Here is a 20,326-nt window from a genome sequence, read left to right as displayed (position 1 = left end):
TGAAAGCACACTATGCCTCTGAACACATGAAGTACAAAACAAAAATCTTTAGATATAGCTTAAAAAATAGCTTGAGAAAATGTGTAGGATGACCATCTTTTTCTGGCTACATGAATGCAGCATTGGGAGAGAAGAGATGAACGGTCATGGACATTTTGGCTTACCAAACTTGTCTATGGAATAGAAATTTCTCTAGAATAAAAAATTTACCCTTGAAAGAATAAAGAATTAAAATAGAAAACTTAAATTTCAGACAAGGGGAACAAAGAAACGTGTTTCTTTCCTCAGTTTTATTTATTTACTTATTTATTTTGACAGGCAGAGTGGATAGTGAGAGAGAGAGAGAGAGAAAGGTCTTCCTTTGCCGTTGGTTCACCCTCCAATGGCCGCCACGGCTGGCGTGCTGCAGCCGGCACACTGCGCTGATCCGATGGCAGGAGCCAGGTGCTTCTCCTGGTCTCCCATGGGGTGCAGGGCCCAAGCACCTGGGCTATCCTCCACTGCCTTCCCGGGCCACAGCAGAGAGCTGGCCTGGAAGAGGGGCAACCAGGAAAGAATCTGGCACCCCAACCAGGACTAGAACCCGGTGTGCCGGCGCTGCAAGGTGGAGGATTAGCCTATTGAGCCGTGGCACCGGCCAGTTTTATTTCTGAAAGTAAGAGGTTCTAACAGGCAGACAGCTGACAAAAATGAGTAAATCAACCCAAGACAACTTTCGGAAGATCTCCTTAGCATATGGAAAGGTGAGTTTACAAAGTTATTGCTAAACTTGAAAATGAGAGAATAAAAGCAATGAGCTTATGTCTAAGACTTTCAACAAAACCAAAATCATACCTAGAATCAGGAGAAAAAAGGATTTGCTCTCATGATATGAAACTTGCTACAAAATTTTAAAAGAAACATTTGGTGTTTAATAATTAGTAACCATATTTGATTTAAGAGATGAACTAATTTCTATGAAATGTTTTGCAGCATATTGTAATTCTCATCTTCTCTGTGTTAAAAAATTCATTTATTTCTTTTTTCTCTGCATAATGAGGGATTTGGGGACTTTCTCTTAACCCATTTGTCATTACTGATTCTGACAAATTGCTTTTACCTTCCCTTTTTCAATGGAAAATCATATATTTCTCTAGTTATACTTTTATTTTTTAACATCTCTTATATACTATAGGTTGCACCAATAAGAACTAAAAATAAATTATAAGAAAAATGTATATTTGTTAAGATAGTAAGTTTAGAAGTAGTTATTAATAAAATGGGGATTATTTTATGAAGAAATTGACATAAACATCTTTGTAGGTATTGCTTGATTATTCTACTTATATCTGTCTCAAAAGTAATTTATTAATTCAACAAATATTTATTGAGTTCCCAACATGTCTCAAGTTCAGGAGACACAATAAGTAAGACAGCAGTAGTCCTGTCTTCATGAAACTTATGCTCTAAGGTCCCAGTTTCTTCACATCTTTGAACACACTTGAGATGTTGGCCAATCTATCCACTATCTTGATTCACTTACTTTGCATCCACGCCACCACATTTGCCTTCGAAGTTGTTTGGATCTGTTGCTAAAAGCAGTTGCATTATCCGATAAGCTTTCTATATCACATAGAGGATGGAGAGAAGTATTAAACGATATAACAGGATTCTTTTATCTAGTCACACAAAGATAAGAAAATATTAAATTTCTACATATGCAAATGTGTTCCCTTTTAAAAAAGCATGAAAACAACTTTCTCCCTTTCTTCCACCCACACACTCTAGCATACTACATTGTTTAAAAATAGAAACAAAAGGTAAAAAACAGTTGCAAGTTACTTTGTCCAATCCATTTTTACTGTAAAATTAAGAAAAATCTTCCAAGGACTTCCATGCTTATAAATAAACTAATAAATTTGGGTAAGAAAATACTCTTTAAAAATACAAATACTTGGCACATCTCTAGAAAAAATAAATTCCATATGGAAAGGATTAACTCTTAGAAGATACTGAAAGTGAATAGTTCTGGGGGAAAATAATATGAATTTGAAAAATGCTTAAGCAAGGTTTTTGTTTAAGCAAGCCTGTCAAGGATTGATCAGGTATTCAACCTGTCAAGGATTGATCAAGTATTCAACCATTTACCATTCAAGTGACTAATTTGTGTGAGGAACTGTTACATCTATACAGGTTAACATCTGTTAATAAAGGGAAGTTACTGAGTTGCAAGAAAAAAACATAAATTAAAAATATCGGGGCTGGCGCTGTGGCACAGTGGGTTAATGCCCTGGCCTAAAGCGCCACATCCTATATGGGCGCCAGTTCTAATCCTGGCTGTTCCACTTCCAACCCAGCTCTCTGCTATGGCCTGGGATAGCTGCAGAAGATGGCCCAAGCCCTTGGGCCCCTGCACTTGAGTGGGAAACCTGGAAGAAGCTCCTGGCTCCTGGCTTCGGATAGGCGCAGTTCCGGCTGTTGCAGCAAACTGGGGAGTGAACCATCAGATGGAAGACACCTCTCTCTCTCTCTCTCTCTCTGCCTCTCCTCTCTCTGTGTAACTCTGACTCTCAAGTAAAAAATAAATCTTTAAAAAAATCACTGAAGTTTAAAATAAGGGTTGGGAAAAAGTTATTAGATTTTTATGCCTTAAGATTTTTATGCCATGAGAAACTCAAAGCATATCAAAATAACAGAGCAAAGGAAAAATAGCTTTACTCTTCACTCAACAGGTATTTATAAAATATTCCATTCTCAACTGACCAATTAAAGAACACAGTTAACTGATTCAAAATAAATGGAGTCAAATGCCAATCTCAAGCCAAGATCCCTAAACATTGGCTACACAAGTGGGAGAAGATATAAACTAGCAGAAACATAGATTAATAATATCAAGAAATATATGAAGTTTGTGTACCTGATTTGTCTTGTAGTTCATCTAGTCTCTCCCCTCTTTCAATTACCTTTGTAATATTTTCTTGCATGACATCAATAACTTCATCCACCTGATTCTGAACACTAGTTTAAAAAAAGATAAAAATTATTCTTTGAGAATGTTTATAATTTTTAAGTTTTCATTAGACAGGATAGAGAATAACAAACTATTAAACTATAAAACTTCAGTTTAAAGCTTTGTAGCAATTTTCTTCCATTTGTGGGCTTGATACTCAGATACTTACAGACACTGTGATATAACTCAGAGACAGTTTATTTATTGTTCTGCTTCTGACCAGTAATGTAACTCATAATCAAATTAAATGTACCGTCAGAATGTTCAACAACTGCAGAATTCAGTCCAACAGCTTAAACCTAAATTATCAGTTTCATTTGCTCATCAGTGGGCTCTCCAGGGAGCATGTAAAGCCATACTGACTTTTGCTGTAGACTTCACACACAAAGGCTAACAAAGTAGTTTGTCTAGGTGTGTTAGAAGCTTATGGAAAAAATCTAGTTTCCAAAATGGAAATGGAAGGCATAATCCAGGAGACACTGATGCTCAATGAGAATAACTCTTCACGACTTGTCACTTTTCTCTAAAACAAACAGGGCTCAAGACAACGAGGAACACCCAGGAATATACTGAAGTACCAACCAGGAAGCAAAGAGGAAAATGTTTTTGTTGTCCTTCCAAATAAAAATGTTTTCCTCTGTTAAATTAGGTTATGGTGTGGGCAATGAAGGTTTAGCCAAAACTTAAAAATTAAAAACTGATACTTAGCTAGCAACTTTCATTCAGAGCACGCCAAAACAGAAATGTTTAAATATTTTAAGTGTCTAGTTTTCCTCTGTTGCTCCAGCCACAAGACAAAAAAATGTTTTAAATTTCTTTATGAGTAAACATGACAATGAAATATTTAAAATAAGAAATAAAGTGCATCACAGTTCTTTTTTTTGTCTTAATTAATATTTTATTTGCTCTTTTTTTAACTTTTATTTAATGAATATAAATTTCCAAAGTACAGCTTATGGATTACAATGGCTTCCCCCCCAATAACTTCCCTCTCACCCGCAACCCTCCCATTTCCCACTCCCTCTCCCCTTCCATTCACATCAAGATTCATTTTCAATTCTCTTTATATACAGAAGATCAGTTTAGTATATATTAAGTAAAGATTTCAACAGTTTGCACCCACACAGAAACACAGAGTATAAAATACTGTTTGAGTACTAGTTATAGCATTAAATCATAATGTACAGCACATTAAGGACAGAGATCCTACATGAGGAGTAAGTGCACAGTGACTCCTGTTGTTGACTTAACAAATTGACACTCTTGTTTATGGCATCAGTAATCACCCTAGGCTCTTGTCATGAGCTGCCAAGGCTATGAAAGCCTTTTGAGTTCACTGACTCTGATCATATTTAGAGAAAGAAGGTCATAGTCAGAGTGGAAGTTCTCTCCTCCCTTCAGAGAAAGGTACCTCCTTCTTTGATGACCCGTTCTTTCCACTGGGATCTCACTCGCAGAGATCTTTCATTTAGGTCCTTTTTTTTTTTTTTTTTTTTTTTTTTTGCAAGAGTGTCTTGGCTTTCCATGCCTGAAATACTCTCATAGGCTTTTCAGCCGGATCCGCATGCCTTAAGGGCTAATTCTGAGGCCAGAGTGCTGTTTAGGACATCTGCCATTCTATGAGTCTGCTATGTATCCCACTTCCCATGTTGTATGGTTCTCTCCCTTTTTAATTCTAGCAGTTAGTATTTGCAGACACTAGTCTTGTTTATGTGATCCCTTTGGCTCTTAGTCCTATCATTATGATCAACTGTGAACAGAAATTGATCACTTGGACTAGTGAGATGGCATTGGTACATGCCACCTTGATGGGATTGAACAGGAATCCCCTGGTATGTTTCTAACTCTACCGTTTGGGGCAAGTCAGCTTGAGCATGTCCCAAATTGCACATCTCTTCCCTCTCTTATTCCTACTCTTATATTTAACAGCGATCACTTTTCAGTTAAGTTTCAACACTTAAGAATAACTGGGTATTGATTACAGTATTCAACCAAAAGTATTAAGTAGAACAAACAAAAAAAAATACTAAGAGGGATAACGTATTAAGTTGTTCATCAACAGTCAGGGCAAGGGCTGATAAAGTCACCGTTTCTCATAGTGTTCATTTCACTTTAACAGGTTTCCTTTTTGGTGCTCGGTTAGTTGTCACCGATCAGGGAGAACATATGATATTTGTCCCTTTGGGACTGGCTTGTTTCACTCAGCATAATGTTTTCCAAATTCCTAACAGGGATCACTTTTCAGTTAAAATTTAAACACCTAAGAATAATTGTGTGTTAACTACAGAGTTCAACCAATAGTACTAGAACAAAAAAATAATACTGAAATGGATAAAGTATTACATTGTACATCAACAGTCAGGACAAGAGCTGATCAAGTCAGTTTCTCATAGTGTCCATTTCACTTCAACAGGTTTCCCCTTTGGTGCTCAGTTATTTGTAGCCGATCAGGGAGAACATATGATATTTGTCCCTTTGGGACTGGCTTAGGTCACTCATCATGCTGTTTTCCAGATTCCTCCATCTTGTTGCAAATGACCGGGTTTCATTGTTTTTGACTGCTGTATAGTATTCTATAGAGTACATGTCCCATAATTTCTTTATCCAGTCTACTGTTGATGGGCATTTGGGTTGGTTCCAGGTCTTAGCTATTGTGAATTGAGCTGCAATAAGCATTAATGTGCAGATGGCTTTTTTGTTTACCAATTTAATTTCCTTTGGGTAAATTCCAAGGAGTGGGATGGCTGGGTTGTATGGTAGGGTTGTATTCAGGTTTCTGAGGAATCTCCAGACTGACTTCCATAGTGGCTTTACCAGTCTGCATTCCCACCAACAGTGGGTTAGTGTCCCTTCTTCCCCGCATCCTCGCCAGCATCTGTTGTTGGTAGATTTCTGCATGTGAGCCATTCTAACCGGGGTGAGGTGAAACCTCATTGTGGTTTTGATTTGCATTTCCCTGATTGCTAGTGATCTTGAACATTTTTTCATGTGTCTGTTGGCCCTTTGGATTTCCTCTTTTGAAAAATGTCTATTGAGGTCCTTGGCCCATCTCTTAAGTGGGTTGTTTGTTTTGATGTTGTGCAGTTTCTTGATTTCTTTGTAGATTCTGGTTATCAACCCTTTATCTGTTGCATAGTTTGCAAATATTTTTTCCCATTCTGTCGGTTGCCTCTTCACTCTCCTGACTGTTTCTTTTGCAGTACAGAAACTTCTCAATTTGATGCAATCCCAAATGTTAATTTTGGCTTTGACTGCCTGTGCCTCCAGGGTCTTTTCCAAGAAGTCTTTGCCAGTACCTATATCTTGCAGGGTTTTTCCAATGCTCTCTAATAATCTGATGGTGTCAGGTCGTAGATTTAAGTCTTTAATCCATGTTGAGTGAATTTTTGTGTAAGGTGAAAGGTAGGGGTCTTGTTTCATGATTCTGCTCGTGGAAATCCAATTTTCCCAGCACCATTTATTGAATAGACTGTCCTTGCTCCAGGGATTGATTTTGGATCCTTGATCAAATATAAGTAGGCTGTAGATGTTTGGATTGATTTCTGGTGTTTGAATTCTGTTGCATTGGTCTATCCATCTGTTTCTGTACCAGTACCATGCTGTTTTGATTACAACTGCCCTGTAGTATGTCCTGAAATCTGATATTGTGATGCCTCCGGCTTTGTTTTTGTTGTACAAGATTGCTTTAGCTATTCAAGGTCTCCTGTGTCTCCATATGAATTTCAGCACCATTTTTTCCAGATCTGAGAAGAAGGTCTTCGGTATCTTGATTGGTATTGCGTTGAATGTATAAATTGCTTTTGGGAGAATGGACATTTTGATGATATTGATACTTCCAATCCATGAGCATGGAAGATTTTTCCATTTTTTGGTATCCTCTTCTATTTCTTTCTTTAAGGTTTTGTAATTTTCATCGTAGAGATCTTTAACGTCCTTGGTTAAGTTTATTCCAAGGTATTTGATTGTTTTTGTAGCTATTGTGAATGGAATTGATCTTAGAAGTTCTTCCTCAGCTGTGGCATTGCCTGTGTATACAAAGGCTGTTGATTTTTATGCATTGATTTTATATCCTGCTACTTTACCAAACTCTTCTATGAGTTCCAGTAGTCTCTTAGTGGAAATTCAGTGTTCAAAGCACATTAGATTACTAGCAACTCATTATTAAACATATAGAAGTTTTCAAATAAATGAGGATATGCAATTGTGCTTCTAGCTGGCAAAGGGAAAAGTACATCAGTTATTACTAGGGAGCTTTTTTTTTTTTTATAAAAAAAAGACATATTTAAAATGCAGAGAAAGAGAGAGATTGAGATTGAGAGAGATTGAGATCTTCCATCTGTTCATTCACTCCCCAACACTCCACAAAAAGCAGCAATAGCCAGATCTGCCCAGGCTAAAGACAGGAACAATAAATTCTATCTGGATCTGCCATGAGGTGGTGGGGCCCAAGCACTTAGGCCAACTTCCATTGCTTTCCCAGGTACTTTAGCAGGGAGCTAGATTGGAAGTAGAGCAGCCAGGACTCACACTGGCACTCCAATATAGGATGCCAGCATCACAAGCAGTGGCTTAACCTGCTGCACTACAATGCCAGCCCCAGTCACCTGTAATTTTGAAAAAGTTCTAATCTTTCCCTACCACTTTTTCTTCAAAAAGTGTGCTTCAAAGTTTCTTTATTTATTTGAAAGGCAGAATGACACAGACACAGAGAGCTAGAGATCTTTCATCCACTGGTTCACTCCTCAGATGCCTGCAACATTTGGGGTCCGGTGCTGTGGCACAGCTGGTTAAAGCCATGGCATGCACCACTGGCATCCCATACGGGCACCAGTTTGAGTCCTGGCTGCTCCATTTCTGATCCAGCCCTCTGCTAATGTGCCTGGGAGAGCAGAAGATGGACCAACTACATGGGCCCCTGAACCCACGCTGGGGCCTCGGATGAAGCTCCTGGTCCTGACTTGGGCCTGGCCCATCCCCAGCTGTTGAGGCCATTTGGGGAATGAATCAACAGATGGAGGACTTCTCTTTCTCTCCCCCCTTCTCTCCCTCCCTCCCTCCCTTCCTCCCCCCTCTGTAACTCTGACTTTCAAATACATAAATAAATCCTTAAAAAACAAAAAAACAAAATAAAGACCAACTTAGATGTTGGTGGGTTCAGAAGAAATACCTTCAGATTCAAGAAGCAATTACTATGCTTCATGATAGTCAACTCCTTTCCATATTAAAAGTATTGTGTACACCTACTGATTACTCACACATAGACTTCAGTATTCAGCATAGCTTCCCAGAGTTCTGTGCTTCCTACACATTATTCCACCAAAACACATAAAATAAAGTTCAACCAACAGGGACATGCAGAATTCTCTTCTACCCAAACAGATCTGAAAGTGTCCCTGAATTCCTAAGACATTTTGTTGTAACTCTTATTAACTCAGAATACAGCTAGCAATGCTTAGTCTCTTTAAGAACAATGGCACAAATATTTATGCAGTTCATCAATTTTCTCAACAAATAATGAGCACTATTTCAGGCACTAAGCAAACAAGGAACAAAACAGACAACAGGGGCTGACACTGTGCACAGTGGGTTAACCAAGCCACCACTTGTGATGCTGGCATCCCATACCAGAGTGCCTGTTCCAGTCCTGGTTACACTGCTTCTGATTCAGCTTCCTGCTAATATACCTGGGGAAAGACAGCAGTTGATGGCCCAAGTATTGGGCTCCTGCCAACCACATGCAAGATCAGGACAGAATTCCTGGCTCATGCCTTCTGTCTTGCCTAGCCTTGGCAGTTGCTGCCAATGGGGAGTGAACCAATGAGTGGAAGAGTGCTCACGTTCTCTTCTCTCTCTCTCTCTCTCTCTGCCTTTTAAATAAATAAATAATTTTTTTTAAAAAAAGAGACAATAATTCTCGTCCTCATGGAATTTACATTCAAATGCTCAAGGAATGAGCATTAAACTTACAGCTATGAAAACAGCCTGCTTTATACCATCATTCTATTTTCTGCCTCTCCCCTCTAGAACATAAGCTTGACCAATGCAAGCTTCTTGAGTATTTTGTTCTCTTTTGTAAGCCCAGTACCTACAACAGTGCTTGGAACATTCAATAAATAATTTATGGACAACTGAACAATTTGGTATCAATCCCACGGAGCATGCCTGGATATTTGAGAAAGAGATACAAAGCGGTGAGTGTCAAGTTCTCCATTTAACCATAAAACGTAAGCAGAGCTTTTATTTATCAAGGTCCAATCTTGAGATTTCCAGATAGGTTGCTATTTTTCATCACATACAATTGATGATAACAGCTTAAAGTAAGGGAGGACATCTGGAAGGGAGAGATCCAGCTTCATCAGTACGTATATGACTTTAGAAGTCATTTTGCAAGCCTCCTCTAACCTCGTATTTTCTCATCTTTAAAACAGAGAGGATAGGTTCTGGCATTGTGGTGTAGCGGTAAAGCCGCCACCAACTATGCCAGCATCCCATATGGGTGCTGGTTAGATTCCCAGATGCTCTACTTCTGATCCAGCTCCTTGCTGATGCACCTGGGAAAGCAGCAAAGGAAGGCCATATGGGGAGTGAACCAGCAGATGGAACACCTCTCTTTCTGTCTCTCCTTCTCTCTCTGTAACTCTGCCTTTCAAATAAATAAAATAAATATTTTTAAAAGAAAATAGCAGAGATGATAATCTCTTATCTCATATGTGAGAATTAAATGTGATAATGTTTTTCAAACACTTAGCATAGTGCCTAACGCTTAGCAGGTACTTGATAAATACTAGTAATTGTCCATTAAGGAAAGAAAATTCTCTACCACACACATTTATTCCTTATTTTATGCAAAAAAATATTTTCATAGTTAACATCCCCATCTTGTGGCCTTTCAAGGTACTGCTGATAAAAGCAGCAATTTAAAGTTAGGTTCCACTTCTGCAACTACACATATAGACTGCAGTTACCTCAGGAAACATTTCCTGTTGGCCTTACAAGAGTTAAGCTGGTTAGACCAAGGCTACAGTCAGGAGATTCCCTAACCTGATAAACAATGTCTACAAGTCACCAAAGTGGCATTTAAAATGCTATTATTTAATTTAAAAGTAAACATGACAAAGAGAATCATAAATTTTATACAGGCATGTGAATATTTAAAATCTCTCCCCCCAAAAATCTCCTAAAAGGTGATGTTGGATTTCTTTGCGGAATTAACCTGTTATCATCATTAGTAATTAGTGGTCAATCAAATCTTAAAAAGCACAATTGTTACTCATCTATGCAGTCAAGAAATACCCTGTATTATAAATTATGCATTGATAACACACATTAGTTAATGAAATTGACAATTTTGGGTACTGAAGTGATGCTAAGATTTGTCCTTGGGTGAGCTGTACATCAAATTGTGCTCTCCATGGGGCCAGCGCTGTGGCGCAGTAGGTTAATGCCCTGGCCTGAAGTGCCAGCATCCCATAAGGGTGCAGGATCAAGTCCCAGCTGTTACACTCTGATGCGGCCTGGTAAAGCAGTAGAAGATGGCTCAAGTCCTTCAGTCCCTGCACCCACATGGGAAATCCAGAAGAAGCTCCTGGCTTCAGATCGGCGTAGCTCCGGCCGTTGCGGCCAATTGGAGAGTGAAACATCGGATGGAAGACCTCTCTCTCTCTCTGCCTCTCCTCTCTCTGTGTAACTCTGACTTTCAAATAAATAAATAAATCTTTAAAAAAAAAAAAAAAAAGAAAAGTTGTGCTCTACTATCTTAGGCACACTATTGAGTCGTGCCTTGGTTAAATAAACATTTATGAGGCTGGACCATCAAGGTTTAATTTGTATGTTTGTTGACTGATCTTTTCTTTTTGAGAGTACATTTATTTTAGGTCTTTTAAACAACTTTTTAATTTCACACAACACATTTTAAATCATGTAAGGAAGCACATTTTAATTTGGTGAATTTAAGCTGTGCTCCTAGAAAACTTTTATTTAAAAAAATAATCTTTGTAAACTTTTAAATTGAAAGTACAACTGTAAATCTTTTAAGATTACACTGAGGTGTGGCTGGTGCTGTGGCACAGCGGGTTAAAGCCCTGGCCTTAAGCGCCGGCATCCCATATGGGCTCCAGTTCTAGTCCCAGCTGCTCCTCTTCCAATCCAGCTCTCTGCTATGGCCTGGGAAAGCACTAGAAGATGGCCCAAGTCCTTGGGCCCCTGCACCCACATGGGAGAACTGAAAGAAGCTCCTGGCTTCGGATCTGCACAGTTCTGGCCATTGCAGCTATCTGGGGAGTGAACCAGCAGGTGGAAGACCTCTCTCTCTGTCTCTACCTCTCTCTGTAACTCTTTCAAATAAATAAAATAAATCTTTTTTTAAAAAAAAAGATTATACTGAGGAAAATGCATACATGCTTGACTATCTTGTTTACTGATCTGATCTAAAACTTAATGAAAAGTTTCTATAAGATACATAATAGTTTTGATCATTCTTAAATTATATTATCAAAATGATTAGTGTTATAAAAAACATTATTCTTGGGGGCCAACGCCATGGCTCACTTGGTTAATCTTCTGCCTGCGGCACCAGCATCCCATATGGGCGCCAGGTTTTTGTCTCGGTTGCTCCTCTTCCAGTCCAGCTCTCTGCTGTGGCCAGAGTAGAGGATGGCCCAAGTGCTTGGGTCCCTGCACCCACGTGGGAGACCAAGAAGAAGCAACTGGCTCCTGGCTTCGGATCGGCATAGTGCCAGCCATAGCAGCCATTTGGGGACTAAACCAACGGAAGGAAGACCTTTCTCTCTGTCTCTCTCACTGTCTATAGCTCTGTCTGTCAAATAAAAAAATTATTCTCCACAGACTCAAAGCTTTACATTCACTCAGTGTCTGAGAAAATACTACCTACCATCAATAACAGTTTTCTAAAGAATTAATGCAATTCTGACTTCAGTAGAGCTTAATTATTTGGCAAGATCTAAAGGTCTGTGCTAATTTAAACTGACTATTGACCACAACAAACCAAACAAGAGTTACATTAATAATTTACAAAGATATTATTAGTAATATACCTATTAGAGGTTGAGGTTACAGTCTACTAGAATTAAAACTCCAAATTTAATGTTCATGTTTCTAACATGGGCTCTTTCAAAACCATATTATTTTAGGCTTATATAGATAATTACAATAACCATTTTCAGATTTTAATTATGTTTGATACCTGAGTAATAAAAGTAGTCATGTAATTTTTAAGTCCTTAAAATTAGTACAATTAAGAGCTTTAGTTGATTACAGAATAGGTAAGGGTTTCTTGAAAGTCAAATTTATTGAAGAAATAGTTTTGTCATTATTAGTCATTATTACTGTTCACTACTGGTCAGGCAACATGGTATAAACATGATGCAGCACACAAAATTGGTTAAAAAAAACTCAAATTATTCTCAAGTAAATTTTACTGCAATGTGGGTAATGTAAAAGCCTGAGATTATCCTCTGTATAAAAAGTTGCATTTAATCACTTATGCTAAGAATGGTACCTTATAAAACTGATAGCCAACAGGAATGGTGAATTATGATTTGCAATGTTAAAAACATAGTTTAAGTAAAAAAAACACATAAATTTGCTTCAGCATTAAGTGTTCAATACAAATCAGTGTTTAAATTCACCAGTACAGGTCTTCTCAATCTTGGGTATTTTTGTATTTCTATGAATACCAGTTTTACTAACAAATATTTCTTTCAGCATACAGATCCATTTTATTTTCTAGTTACTATTAAATAGTAGGTAAGCTAGGGTGGGTATTCCCTAAAGTGGTAGGTTATTAGTGTGTTATTTGCCGTTGTTTCTCTGCCATTTCTTGTTGGCGAACTGTATCCTGTGCTGCTTGCTGCATTTTCTCGAGTTTTTCCAGAGTCAAGATTTTAAGGGCAAAAGTTTGGGTTTACATAGCACCACTGTGATTACATGTTCCACAGACAACTGCCCTTGTTTGGGAAGAACTTTCCAGAACATTAACTTCACTTCTTCCATACTTGAATGGTTGGATACAGGTTTTTCCTCAAAGTTCCAGTCTTTGTCCTTCAGCTTCTGGCATCTGATCGGGTATTACCAAGATGACTGAGCATTCTCGCCTCAAGCCTTCAGAAGGATCTGACTTGGCAACTTGGGTCCAGAACAGGCATCTCCTGGGGTGCAGGCAGCCTTCCCACCCTTCTGCCATGACCCTATTTGGAAGTGCCAAATGCAACTTCCAGGCAAAGAGGCATTTTTGGAACCCTAAACTTACCCACTTAGGTAAGTGGCCAGACGTCTCAACAAACAAAGGGCCAGGAAACTGGATTTGCAGTCCCAAGTATAAATTAATGTGCCCAACACAGAATCGCTGGTCACTTGTGGTGCCTCTTAGGGCCTACATACAGATGCATCCCTTCCCAGACAGCTCAGCTGTTGCCCAGCAACTGATCATCTTGGTTTATTTTTATTTTTCATTTATTTTATTTTTTAAAAGATTTATTTATTCATTTGTAAGGCAGAGTTGCAGAGAGGCAGAAGGAGAGAGAGAGAGAGAGAGAGAGAAATGGAGAGAGAGAGAGAGAGAGAGGTCTTCCATCTGCTGGTTCACTCCCCAGATAGCCATAATGGCTGGAACTGTGCTGATCTGATGCTAGGAGCCAGGAGCTTCTTTTGGGTTTCTCAAGTGGGTGAAGCACTTGAGCATCTTCTACTGCTTTCCCAGGCCAAAGCAGAAAGCTGGATACAAAGTGGAGCAGCAGGGACTCGAACTGGCACCCATATGGGATGTCAGCACTGTAGGCGGCGGCTTTACCGGCTATGCCAAAGTGCTGGCCCCTGAGTGACCATCTTCTAACTAAATCTGGCCTGCCTTCAATTCTAGACTAAGAACTATCATTTTGGGGCTGATGTTTGGTGTATCAATTAAGCTGTTTCTTAGGACATCTGAATTCAGAGTGCCTGGGGTTGAGTTCTGGATTCAGACCCAATTCCAGTTTCCTGCTAATATGCACTCTGGGAGGCAGTAGGTGGTAGCCCAAGTATTTGGGCCCCTGCTAGCTATGTGGGAGACCAGGATGGAGTTTCTGGCTTCTGGCTTTAGCCTGGTCCAGACCTGGCTGTTGTGGCCATTTGGGGATTGAAACAACAGTTGGAAGATCTCTCTTTTTCTCCATCTCTCTGTCTCTGTTGCTGTCTCTCCCTCCCTGTCACACTGCTTTTCAAATAAGTAAATCTTAAAAAAACAACAAAAAAAGTCATTCTAATTGGCTTAACCATTAGCATTTGGTGCTCATCTAAGTATCCACGTATTCCATTAGGCTTGCACCACAGCTCATCTGTCTTAGCAGTATGCCTTGTAATCCACCAGGAAGATGAGAGAATGAGTGGCTCACCTTCCTATTTCCTTTGGAGACTTTCTTATCACCTTCATTGAAGGCTCATGAGTCTTGAGCAGAAAACACACCTAACAAGTGCCTGAACTCCCGATCCACAGTAACTGTGAGATGATAAATATGTGTTGTTTGAGCTCATTAGTTCATAGTAACATGTTATATAGCAACAGAACACTAAAACACCTCACCTTGAACTCCAACCAAATCGTCTGTTAATTGAGATTAGCCTAAGTATGGACACACTGTTTTATAGCAACAGCTGCCTGACTAAAGCCCAAGTATCTCAGCTGTAACTAGACAACTACCACCGTACCCTTCCCACCCAGGAATAGGGTAGTGACTATGACCCTTCCTAGGGCTGTGAGCCTGTCCTGTTCACCTTCCATAGTCTTTACACCTCGGTCAGTTCCAGGGCCTTTCCTCAGTGATTCACTGCTCAGTCAATTCCTGTCTTTTCCTGTCAGAACCTCTATCTTTCCAACATTAGACACATTCAGTACAGCATATTACCCATCATCATCATCAAATAACATACAGGAAAAAGGTTTTAAACTGAAGATTAATTAGCCATAAAACTTAGATCCATGCATGAATTAGGATCAGTAATAAACATGAAAATATCAGTAGTAAATACAAAAAATTCTGGAAATCAAAAATATGCCTTACATCAAAATATTAAAATGTATTATCTTTTCTTTTCATTCTTAAAATGGGAATCAAGCTATAGATTAAAACCAAAATAGACCTTATGCTAAATAGGTTTGAAATAAGGTCATCAAATTAAGAAAAAAACAGCAATCCTACATTTCCTTAGGTAGCTTCAGAGGTAGCTTTGAAAAAAACAAAAAGAAGTAGGTTTCTATATCCAGTATAGTTAGTCTACCTTTGGTATCAACATTTTTTTCAGTATAGGACTAGACAGAAGATATTTTAGACATTGTGAGTCATAAAATCTCTATCACAACTCTGTCACAGATGTCCATCGCAACTTCTACACTCTGTCTTTATAGGTTGAAAGTAGCAATAGATACATGAAAACAAATATACATGGCTATGTTCTAATAGAATTTCTTTACAAGAAGAGGCTGTAGCCAGATTTGGCCCACAGGCTATGGTTTGCCAACCTCTGGTCCACAGAGAAATATGATAATCATTTAAACAAATGAATGTCCTAGGAACTTACTGCTTAATTTTATCATTTCTAGGTCCAAATCTTGGTCCAGATGGTCCCCTTCTGAAAACAAAATAGCAAGTACATATTAGTAACGATAGCATTAAAAACAAACAAATAACAGAAAACACCTATCCACATGTGTGTGACTTCTAAACATGGATCAGTTATTTATCAAAAGCAACCACATTTCACTGGTATTGGTGGAACTGAATGTGTAAGCATGTCTTTACTTCACTAGTGCTTATTGGCTACAACTAACTCTGTTCCTCAGGATGTTAAAACTTTCAGAGAAACAGAATTTACGTAATCTACAGTTATACAGTTTGTTCTAATCATTAAACTCTGAAACACTGTAACAACTAAATTGCAAATTAATATTAATACCTTTATGATTGACTGTAGAACTAAAAGTTCCATTCACCTTGAATTTAGGTTATGATGAAATGCTGACTAATTGAAATAGATGAATAGAAAATTCGTTCAAAATACTAAACAATTTTAAGTATGCTTATTTTGGTTACTTATCTTAAATTTTCCAGCATAGCAAAGAGGAAATGCAACAAGAGTCTAAGGAAATAACATTTCTCAAATTATTATCTCCTTACATCACCTTAACCAATCCATTTTAACATTCTCAAAACATAAACTTTTGTATTTTAAAAAAGATTTATTTACTTATTTGAAAGGCAGAGTTACAGAGAGGAGAAACAGAGAGAAAAAGGGGTTTTTCCATCCACTGTTCATTCTCCAAAGAGCTGCAATGGGTGGGGCTGGGTCAGGCTGAAGCCAGAAGCCAGGAACTCTATCCTGGTGTCCAAGATGGGTGGTGAAGGCCAAGTACTTGGGTCATTCTATGCTGCTTCCTCAAGTGATTAGCAGGGAGCTGCATTAGAAGCAGAGCAGCTGGAACTTGAACTGGCACTACGGGACATGTCTCAGACGATGGCTTAACCCGCTGAACCATAACACCAGCCCCAAATTTTGATAATTTAAGTAATTATCTTTCTTCTGAAGATACAAAATAAGGTATAAACCACAAAACTCAAAAGAAATTAAGTCATTAAAATTTCTTAGACATATGGCAATTTCCAAAGGAATTATTGATAAGAAAAACATTTTTGGAGAAAGAAATAAACTGCCTACTGAAACTTATCAAACATAACTTATAAATATATCATCTTGCCTTAACTCTTCTAAGCTTTTCCCTTAAAGTCTTTAAGGTTCCAAACAAGCCTTGGAGTATTGTACCCAGTATTCCATTATAAAATAGTTGAACACTGAATTTCTTTTTTTTTAAATTTTTAAAAAAATTTTTTTGACAGGCAGAGTGGACAGTGAGAGAGAGAGAGAGACAGAGAGAAAGTTCTTCCTTTTGCCATTGGTTCACCCTCCAATGGCTGCCGCGGCCGGCGCACCACGCCTATCCGAAGGCAGGAGCCAGGTGCTTCTCCTGGTCTCCCACGCAGGTGCAGGGCCCAAGAACCTGGGCCATCCTCCACTGCACTTCCAGGCCACAGCAGAGACCTGGCCTGGAAGAGGGGCAACCGGGACAGAATCCAGCGCCCCGACCGGGACTAGAACCTGGTGTGCCGGCGCCACAGGCGGAGGATTAGCCTAGTGAGCCCCGGCGCTGGCTGAACACTGAATTTCATTAAAAAATTAACATTATGAACCAGAGGCCATTCCTAAAAACAAGGTAATAATTTAAAATAACTAGTTAATAGAAAAGCAATGAGAAGCACTGATTAAATGAAACTACCAAGATAAATAAATATCTGGAAATTATTAGATTAAAACTTTCTCACCTATAATTTTTTTAAAAGACACATTTGTTCCACCTATTAAATAACTAAAGACTTTAAAATAGTTATAGGAAAATAGCTGATTCTTTGAAATTTAACAACTGATAACCTTCTAGCCAGATCAGGAAAAAAGGAAAGACACAAATTATTAATGGTGGAAGAGAAAGAAGGGGGCACATCTCCATAGACGAAGGTACCATAGTTATGGAAGACTTATTAAGGGGAGCTAAGTGAAGGGTTAAAAGGAACTCGACATTATGTATGCCACCCTTTCATAAGTCTAAAATTATTTTTAAAGATTTAAATCCTACAATGAAAATCTACAATTAAATAGCACATTCCACCAAACATTTTAATGAAGAAATAATACCAATTCTATAAAAACCCTTCTAAGAAAATGAAGAACCATATTTCCCAACTTATATTATGGGCCCAGTACTAATCTGTAATGAAAATCAAAGACATAAGAAGAAGAAATGTAACTATAAAACAACCAACACCTCTCATGAACAAAGATGCAAAAATTCTTACTAAAATCTCAGCAAATTGATTCCAACAAGGTTTTGAAAGATTAATGACTAAGCAGCATTTATCTCAAGAATACAAAATTGCTCTAAAATTTCAAAATAAATCAATATAATTCACTACATGACCCCCCCAAAAAAACTGATCTTTTCAAGAGATGCAGAATAAACATTTGACAAAACCCGAAGTCAATTAATGATAAAAACTCCAAGCAAATAGGAGAAGTTTACTTTCTTTGCCTGAGAAAAGGCATGTACAAAAAACTTACCATGAAAATCAAACTTAATGATGAAAGAATAAATGTTTTCCCCTAGGGAAGATTAGAAACAAAGCAAGAATAATTTCTCTCACCACTTCTGTTCACTATTGTACTGGAGGTTCCAGTCAGAGCATTAAAGTAAGAGAAAAAAATAAGAATAATACATAAGGAAAAATATAAAAGTGTCTTTATATGCAGATGATATAACTGTTTATGTGGAAAATTCAATGGTATCTAAAAAACTACTACTAAAACGAGTAAAGTTTAGAAAGCTTGCAAGATACAAGGTTAATTTATAAAAATCAGTTGTATCTCTTTATACCATCAACCAATAAGAAATTAAAAATTTTTTAAATGCTACTTTTAGTAGCATAAGAAAGTATGAAATGCTTAAGCTTAAGAATAAATTTGACAAAAAGTATGTAAGATCTGGACACTGAAAACTATTATACACTGCTAAAAAAATTAAACACCTAAATAAGTAAAAAGGTATCTCATGTTCACTGCTCAGAAAACCTAACAGAGTTAAGATGTTAATTCTCTACAAATTTATCTATAGATTCAATGCAATCTCAACCAAAACTCCAGAAAACTTTTTTTTGTAGAAACTGACAAGATGATTTCAAAATTTATATGAAAATTCTTAGAACCTCCAATAGCCAACAATTTTGAAAAGCAAGTGCAAAGTTGAAGGACATACATGGGGTTGGCACTGTGTCGTAGCGGGTAAAGCTACTGCCTGCAGTGCAACATCTCATATGGGTGCCAGCTCGAGTCCCAGCTGCTCTACTTCCAATCCAGCTCTCTGCTATGGCCTAGGGAAGCAGTACAAGATGGTCCAAGTCCTTGGGCCCCTGCACCAGTGTGGGAGACCTGTAAGAAACTCCTGGCTCCTGGCTTCGGATTGGTACAGCTACAGCTGTTGTGGCCAATTCGGGAGTGAACCAGTGGTTGGAAGATCTCTCTTTCTCTCTCTCTCTGCCTCGCCTTCTTTCTCTGGGTAACTCTGACTTTCAAATAAATAAATAAATCTTTGGAAAAAAAAAAAAAAGACATACACTATGCTACCTTGTGACTTATTGTAAGCTCATAGTAATCAAGACGGAGTAGTAGTGATATAAAAGATCCATAGAGATCAATGGAAGTGAACAGAACCCAGAAACAGAGTGATACATAGATGGTCATCGTTATTACTATGTTTGCTTTTTTTTTACTGTGGTAAATACATGTAACAGAAAACTTACGATTTTTTTTTTTTTTGACAGGCAGAGTGGACAGTGAGAGAGAGAGACAGAGACAAAGGTCTTCCTTTTTGCCATTGGTCCACCCTCCAATGGCCACTGCGGCTGGCACGCTGCGGCCGGCCCACCGCGCTGATCCGATGGCAGGAGCCAGATACTTATCCTGGTCTCCCATGGGGTGCAGGGCCCAAGTACTTGGGCCATCCTCCACTGCACTCCCTGGTCACAGCAGAGAGCTGGCCTGGAAGAGGGGCAACCGGGACAGAATCCGGTGCCCCGACCAGGACTAGAACCTGGTGTGCAGGCGCTGCAAGGCAGAAAACTTAGGATTTTAACCACTGGTAAGTGTAGGTAGAGATCTGGGGCATTATATACATTCACATCATTCTGCAACCATCACCACCACCCTCCTCCAGAAAATTTTCATCTTCCCAAACTCTGTAGGTATTAAATGTTAACTCCTTATTAAGCTATCGTATAGTCCCCAGAAACCACCATTTCACGTAAATTTGACTCTCCAGGTATCTCGTATAAGTGGAACCAGGCAATGCTTTCCCTTTTGTGTTTGGCTTCTTTGCTTTCAAGATCTATCCATGCTGCAGGATGTGTCAGATTTCCTTCTTTTTAAAGGCTGAACAACATTCCATTAATGTATGTTACACATTCTGTTTTATCTATTCATCTGCTGATGGACACTTGGGGTTGTTTCTACCTTTTGCTGATTATGAACATTCTTACTATGAACGTGACTGTCAATTTTTAAAAATTTTATTTCAAAAAATTCATTTGGTTTGTCCCTTTTTTAACCACACAAATAGAACCACTGTGTGTGGAAGTTGCAGTTTAAACAGGTGTGCCTGTTTGGTTTTCATACTCTGTGTAAGATGAATAGCATTATTTGGGAGTGAACTGACTTCAGTGGCACATTGTTGGTCTGAACAGTTAATGT

The 20,326-nt window shown here is 38.4% G+C and overlaps 1 protein-coding gene and 1 pseudogene across 3 annotated transcripts in view; both read right to left on the bottom strand.

Annotated features, from left to right (window-relative positions):
- The window catches only part of VAMP4 (vesicle associated membrane protein 4), a 44,925-nt gene that overhangs the window by 6,225 nt on the left and 18,374 nt on the right, over window positions 1–20,326 (bottom strand). For 2 of the 3 annotated variants that reach the window (XM_002715115.5, XM_008264071.4), the window contains exons 4-6: window positions 15,560–15,610; window positions 2,897–2,997; window positions 1,523–1,602 (exon numbers count right to left, since the gene is read on the bottom strand). In XM_002715115.5, the coding sequence (XP_002715161.1) occupies window positions 1,523–1,602; window positions 2,897–2,997; window positions 15,560–15,610 (232 nt within the window). The remainder of the gene's footprint in view (window positions 1–1,522; window positions 1,603–2,896; window positions 2,998–15,559; window positions 15,611–20,326) is intronic. The other variant, XM_017345688.3, reaches the window with a different exon arrangement.
- On the bottom strand, window positions 12,654–13,329 carry LOC138850500 (BBSome-interacting protein 1-like; annotated as a pseudogene).

Source organism: Oryctolagus cuniculus, chromosome 7 (assembly GCF_964237555.1).
Source record: "Oryctolagus cuniculus chromosome 7, mOryCun1.1, whole genome shotgun sequence".
NCBI classification, from domain to species: domain Eukaryota; kingdom Metazoa; phylum Chordata; class Mammalia; order Lagomorpha; family Leporidae; genus Oryctolagus; species Oryctolagus cuniculus.
The sequence above is the reverse complement of the archived record's forward strand: the minus strand, read 5'-3'. Positions and strand labels throughout refer to the sequence as shown.